This window comes from Pelophylax lessonae (assembly GCF_965119305.1).
Source record: "Pelophylax lessonae genome assembly, chromosome: 1".
Lineage (NCBI taxonomy): Eukaryota > Metazoa > Chordata > Amphibia > Anura > Ranidae > Pelophylax > Pelophylax lessonae.
The window spans coordinates 119067718-119075217 of record NC_138768.1 but is presented as its reverse complement, the minus strand read 5'-3'; the positions used below and the strand labels follow the sequence as shown (position 1 = coordinate 119075217).

The 7500-nt window shown below is 47.5% G+C and overlaps 1 protein-coding gene across 1 annotated transcript in view; it reads right to left on the bottom strand.

The window, feature by feature from the left end:
- Positions 1-7500, bottom strand: part of SREK1IP1 (SREK1 interacting protein 1) — a 185088-nt gene that overhangs the window by 121394 nt on the left and 56194 nt on the right. Inside the window, exon 2 of the mRNA XM_082248201.1 lies at positions 599-646. Within this exon, the coding sequence (XP_082104327.1) occupies positions 599-646 (48 nt within the window). The remainder of the gene's footprint in view (positions 1-598; positions 647-7500) is intronic.

The following is a 7500-nucleotide window of genomic DNA, read 5'->3' as shown; positions in this document are numbered from 1 at the left end:
TTATACAAAAGCTGAAAAAAACTTTAAAAAATATGTATTAAATGTGGGAAAAAATTGCCAATACACAAGCAAAAGGATATACTAATTGCAAAAGAATATGATGTTTGAACCAAACAAATGGGGTGGGGGGCGGGGATGCTCGTGACATTATTGACCGAATATAGTCATACTCTAAAATTCTGAACTGCACATTACGGGTGGGAAAAATGGTTACTAGGACAGACAGGAGTAAATGCCCAAGGAAGACACAGACAGCAATAAAGAAAACCTGACAGGGGGTTTAACAATCCCAACATTATATAAAATAAATAAAAAAAGTGTTGGCATTATATATACTTTGAACAAAGGAGCAACATAATGGTTCAAATACTGTCCTTTTAGGAGAACACTGAAAACACAGAAGTCCTGGATATTGCAGGAAGTAAGCAAATTAGTCAAGGGTGATAGAACTTCTGTGGCCCATAGTAATGATTCATTGTACTAGCATGTTTTATGAATATCATATACCAAAAATCCATAAAAACATATACTGCATACAACAGTGCTGCACCTTCTGTTGGAAAAATAGGAATGAAAGATAGTTTTAATCCATACTTACGATATCCACACTTTTTACACCCGGCGCGGATATTATCCTTGTTTACACCTGCAGAGAAAACACAAATATGCCTTACTTACTACTTGAATAAAAGAAAAATAGAATTTTGACTTACCTGTATAATTCCTTATCTTGGAGTACAGTACAGGACATAGGACTCTTAGACCATGGGATATATGCACCTTCAGAACAGTTTTAAACAATTGGGTCCAAAGCTCGTATCAGCACAGGCCTTAACATCTATCTGGTAGTACTTCAAAATCGCATGAACAGGAGGACCAGGTGGCCTTGAAAATATGGGAAGCAGATGATTGATGAGACCTCAACAGCCTCAGATGGATTAGACTGTGATAGGGAAAGGAAGACTCTGTCCCTAAGGGTGTAGGTTCTGTAAATGAGTTGCCTGATCCATCTGGAAATGTTAAAACAGGAAGCAGAATGCCTTCTACTAGGGCCCACAGGCAGTACAAGGAGGAACTTGTCTTGGGAAGAAAGGCTGTGGCCTTCAGGTAGACCCCAACTGTTTCGACACTACATTTAGGCAATGGCATGTATTGGGGTAGGACAAAAGGGAAGGAAAAACATCACCTTCATTGGAGGTGGTAAGAAGAGGCCACCATGGACAGGAACGAACGGTTTTAGTCTTAAAACGTTATCCTTCGTGTAAACTAGTGATAGGCCGATATGGTTTTTTCAGGGCTGATACCGATATATTGGTCACAACGTATCGGTATCGGCCAATATGGGCCGATATTTTGTACATCATATGTCAGGGTCAGAGACTAGTCTTCTCCTCCTTCAACCATTAGGTGGTGATGCTCATGTAAGGGTAAAATGATGTTACATAGCATAATTTAGTTTAGAAATGTTGAATATCCCACTCCCATATGTACAAAAGATAAAAGCAATTAGCAGATCTGCTGGCAGATCGGTATATCTCACCCACTTGCCGTACGCGATACCCGGGTGATACCTCTCCGTCTCTCACCCACTCCATCTCCCACCCACCCAATACCGCTCCGTCTCTCACCCACTTGCCGTGACACCAGGGTGATACCACTCTGTCCGGCATACGATCTTGGGAGGTCAAGTGGTCACGCCATGAGTGCATGCCGAACAGAGCGATATCACCCGGGTATCACTTATGGCAAGTGGGTGGGAGATACCGATCTGCCAGCAAATCTGCTAATGTGGAATTGCTTATATCTTTTGTACATATGTGAGTGGCATATTCAATAACATTTTTAAACGGAATTATGCTATGTGACATCATTTTACCCTTAAATGAGCAATATTTGGAATATCGGCCAGGTCCGGGGCCGATACAGATATATCAGCCAAAGTGAATATCGGCCCTCCTAATGCAACACACGAGGTCAAACTGGGGGGTTTATATGAGCAACTTTCTGAAGAAAAGCCTTCATGGGGGATGGCAAGGCAAAAGCTTTCTGGAATAGAATGGATAAAGCAGAAACATGTCCATTCATGGTACACAAGGCCAGACTCTAGTTAAGACCAAAATACCAGTGACAGAGTAGACTTAGCTTCCTCTCACAAGGTTTCAGGGCAAATGAGCCAGGCAGAGACAGAGAATTTGCTTAAAATCAATACTGGTAATAGTAAAATAATACAATTTAGGAACGTAGTCAAAAAAGGGGTTAGGAAGCCAAAATGGGTAACCAGATGAGCCGGAATCAGGAAGCCAGGAATCAGTGCAGTTAGAAGCCAAAGATCAGGATCAGGAACCAGAAGAAATGTCAGCCAGTCAAAGTCAAACAGGAACACAGCAGAGAGGCTAACTAGATATGTTAACCAGGCGAAGGCACTAAAGGAATCAGCCAGGCAGTTTAAATAGCCAAAAGGGGCTTGCTGTAGGCTGGACTAATGAGGCAGGTAATGGTTACCAGGTGAGTCATTGTGGAAACAATGAGTGGCTGGTAATTATCTGACAGCTGAGCACTGAAAAGCACAGCCCTGATAGTACCTCCTCCTCAATGACCCCTCCCTCTCAGAGGGGCACCAGGCTTGAAAGGGAAAACGTCTACTGAAAGCACGGAGGAGGGCAGGAGCATGTACGTCAAAGGATGAGACTCAAGAGCCTTCTTCCAGACCGCAACATCTCCAATGAACAAGGTACTGTATGCGCCCAGGAAACCTACAGGAGTCAAATATATATATATATATATATATATATATATATATATATATATAGATTGCATCTCATACTTCTCATGGTTGTCAACCTGAACCGGGAGAGGATGGTATAGCGGTTGCATACTGTATCAGTTGTTGAGGTTTTTAACTGATTCTTGACAAATGTTCCCATATATGTGTAATAATATCTCTCACCCACAGGTGGTTTAGTGAGCTTTTGATGACGTGTATTTAAAGATGGCTGCCACATATCCAATTGGCCATGTGGTTGTGGGGGGAACCATGTCTTTGTGGACATCACTCACAAAACGACCTGTGAGTGGTCAAAAGGAACGACCGCATCCTGTGAGTGGTTTCTAGTATACAGGACTATAAATGGAATCACTAGCATGGGGGAAAGAGGTTTGTTTCGGAGCAGTGGAAGGAAAGCATGCAGCAAAAAACCTCCTCACTGTCCTGTTCCAGATATCGATTGCAAGCTGTTGCCAGAGTTAACCACTTACCGACCGACCGCCCGCCGTTGATTTACGTCGGTACTTTGACGCTAAGTAACGGGTTTATGGCAGGTATTTTTCGAAACGGCGGGCAGTCCTCTTTCCGATAAGGGTGGTTCCAGCGGCAGATTCGCCGCGGGATGACCCTTACGGTGCAGCGGAAGAGGTGGCCCCCCTCCCGATCGTTTCCCCTGCTTACCGGACCCGCCGGCAGTGGGGAAAACAATCCGGTCCGTGCTCCTCACAGACAGGAAGTCGAGTGAGGGCAAGATGGCCCCCACTCGACTCTATGGTCTTGGAGGACCAGAGCGACGTCAAACGTTGTCTCCTAGCAACCATTTTAAAGAGTCAATTTTTTTTCAGCAATTTTTTATTTAGTGTAGCTTTGAGGTCTGGGGTCTTTTTGAGCCCAGATCTCACAATAAAGAGGTCCTGTCATGCTTATTTTTATTACAAGGGATGTTTACATTCCTTATAATAGGAATAAAAATGATAAAAACATTTTTTTTTTAAAAAAAACTGTGTAAAAATAAAAAAATAAATAGGAAAAAAAAGTGCCCTGTCCCTGTTAGCTCGTGCACAAAAGCGAACGCATATGCAGGTCCCGCCCACATATGTAAAAGGTATCACCGCAATCGTTAGAGCGAAAGCAATAATTTGAGCCCCAGACCTCCTCTGTTACCAAGCTGGGAACCTGTAGAAATTTTTAAAATGTCGCCTATGGGGATCTTTAAGTACTAATGTTTGTCGCCATTCCACGAGCGTGCGCAATTTTGAAGCATGACATGTTGGGTATCTATTTACTCGGCGTAACATTATCTTTCACATTATAGAAAAAAATTGGGCTAACTTTACTGTTTTCTTAGTTTGTAATTCAAAAAAGTTAATTTTTCCCAAAAAAAAAAAAAAGTCAAAAATCCAGTTTTCTCTATCGTTCATTGACGGACGCAGTTCTCTCTGATTCATATCAGTAGGGACGTCCCAAAGCAGTGCCATAAAATGAGGGGTGGGAACAGCAGAAAAGAACAAGTCCCCAAGGCCAAACATAGCTGACCAGGCAACATAGGACTCATCAGCACAAAAGATGAGGCCCACCTGAAAACAAAAGTAAACATCATCAAAGAAGGCCAAAAGCCCTCCAAACAGCAGCCAGTAAAAAAAACCTTGCGGCCGAAAAGAGGCAGCTGCAGATGCCAGCACATCCACCTTATAAAATGTGGTAAAGGTGTGAACAGACTACCAGGTAGCCAACTTGCAACCTGGAGCACAGATGCCATCAAGGCGAAAAGCCCAGGAAGCACTAGGCGCCCGAGTAGAATGCGCCGAAACAGGGAAAGGTAGGACCTTACCCCTAACTGAATAAACCTGCACCACCGTCTGTCCGATCCATCCGGGAATAGACGCAGCAGACGCAGGCAGTCCCGTTCACGGGCCATCTGTAAGTAGAGAGAGCGAGCCTGACTCATGAAAAGACTCAGTAGTCGCCAAGTACACCTGGAGTGCCCGCACTCTAAAGAGAGTAAGCAATGCACATTCCCTAGAATGTGAGGGCTCAGGACACAAGATAGGAATACAATGTCGCCGTGCAAGTGAACACCAGAAACCACCTTCGGAGGGAAGGACGGATCCGGACGAAGTACCACTTGGCCCCATGATCAATATATAGGGAGAACGACAGGACAATGTAACCGACACCTGCACGCACAGCGACAGCAACCAAGAAGGCAACCTTCTGTAATAAGGTAGGCAGGGGATACCCTTGAATACTAGCAAACAGATGGTCTAAAAGAACCGACTGCACCAAATCAAGGTCCCCAGTAGGTGACGGAGGTCGCACCGGAAGCACCAAGTGTCGCACCCCCTGGAATAAGTCACGCACCAAGGCACAGGTGGCCAACGGCCTTTGGGAGAAATTTGCCAAACCCGACCCTTGACAGTACTCAAGGCCAACTTGTGATCAACTCCCCACTGAAGGAAGCCAAGATCCGGGCCACCGAGTAAGAGCGAGGGGGAGCCCACGCAATATACGACTGTCTCGTATGATGAACAAAAATCCCCATAGAAATCGCTTCCAACGCTTCAAGCAGGGTGGAAATCACTGAAGCAGCCAAACCCCTGCCCTTCAGCACCTGACATTCAACAGCAAAGTCAGCAAAGTCAGCAAAGTCAGCGACCGCAAAGTCGGATGGGAGATGGGCCCTGGAGACTAACTCCTCCCTGAGAGGAATTCTCCAAGGAGCGTCTGCGGCCAGCCTGACCACGCTGGCGTACCAAGCTCGGCGAGGCTCGTTCGGAGCCACTAGAAAGACCGGAATCCCTTCCGCCTCGATCCTGCGAAAAATTCTTGGCAGCAACTTGGGAGGAGGAAAGGCAGACCGCAGCTGAGACTGACCTTGGCCCATCTGTGAGCACGCACACATGACCATGCCAGCGGCAGCCGTGCGCAGGTGACCATGCTAAACTCCACGGCATCGTTCAAGTTGAACCTAGCGAATGTTCTTGCCCATGACAGAACCCATGGTGCCACCACTGCACCCGCCGGAAGGTCTCGGGAGCGGGCCACAAACCGCAGCACTATCCTGTAGATACAACGCCAACAGGTCCACGTCTGGAGTGCCCCCAACGAAGGCACAACTGCAGAAACACCTCCGGATGAAGGGACCATTCCCCTGCACTCAAGGCCTGTCGACTGAGGCAATCTGCCCACCAAGGTTTCCACACCTGAAAAAGGGAACAGCGGAAGAGCTGGAACAAGGCGCACTGCCCAACGAAGAATTGACACATCCAAGGCGGCAAGGACACCCTTGGTACCCCCTTGAATGACATAAGCCACGGTCGTGGCGTACTCGATTGAACGTGCACCGGGCAGCTGCAGGTACCCGATCCAGTGAACCAGGCAAATCCGGATCGCTCTCAGCCCCAGGACATTGATCGGTAACCTGGATCCTCCAGGGACCATACTCCTGAAGCAGAGAACCTGCCGAGGACTCCTTTCCACCCAGACAGGCTTGCATCCGTGGTGATAAGTGTTCAGGAAAAAGGGGAGGGAGGATTCCAGCTCAAGACTCCCTGGTCAGCCAGATCCAAAAGTCCAGAGAGTTTGGATTCTAGTCCCATTCGAGAAGGATCGCCTTCTGGGGGATACCCGAGAGGGATTGAGGGAAAGGGACAGTCTCGAAAGACGGCACCATCAGTCTAAGAACTCGCATACAGGTCCGAAGGGACGACCATGTTCGGGACATGAACTGCAGTCTGAAGTTTCAAGAGTCTATTTCCCCGGAGGGAGAAAACACCCTGACTGAGGGCGAGTCCAAAGTCAGGCCCAGATAGTCCAGTCTGATGGAAGGGACCATGGATGACTTCTGAAGGTTCAGAACCCCCCTGAACCCTTCCAGAGTTCTCGTGGTGACTTCCAAATCTGTTTGTCAGCACCATAGGAGACTCCACACGGAGAAGTAGATCGGTCAGGAACCCCAGACCGATACGCCCTGTTGCTGCAACAGTGCCAGGACCGGAGCCACACCTTTGTGAAGACCCTAGTAGCATAAGCGAGACCCAAGGGCAACGCCTCAAACCATTAGAGATCCTTCACCAACATAAAAAAAAAAAAAAAATCGGAGAACCCGTAGGTGTCCCGAACATAACAGGACGTGAAGGTAGGCAGCTTGACGTCTATGGAGGCCAGGAATCCCCCTGATGCAGGGAAGCCACCGCTGGGGGGAACCGATACCAACTTGAATTTTTGATTTGCACGGAACCATCAAAGGACCAGTTGGTCCAACTTGTGGAACCAGAGCCTGAACTGCCCCACAGAGCGCCAGTAAGCAACCTGGGGACAGTCTAACATTGGAAGGGAAAAAAACCTTACCGGAAATAAACGGATCGGAACTCAATCTTGCAACTGTACCGCATGACTTCCAGCAGCCTGGGATCCGGGCCAGCCGCAGGTCCTCGACCAGCAAGGGCCTCCCCCCACCCCCTAGATAGGTGAGGAAACACCTTCAGGCCGAGTAGGCCTAGTCCGCAGGTCTGGAAAAAAACGATCTCATGTTCTCCAGACCAGGGTAATTTGGAACCACATGCGGAAGTCTGGAAGGACTTTGCCACATCGACCATCCCCAAGGGACGAAGAAACGGTTTGCGAGCCGAAAGGGAAGAACCCCGACTGCGACAAAGGCCATTACCCTTGTTAGCCTGTGGAAGAAAACACTCTCCCCCCCCGTGAAATCCTTATAAAATGCCATCCAGGGCAGC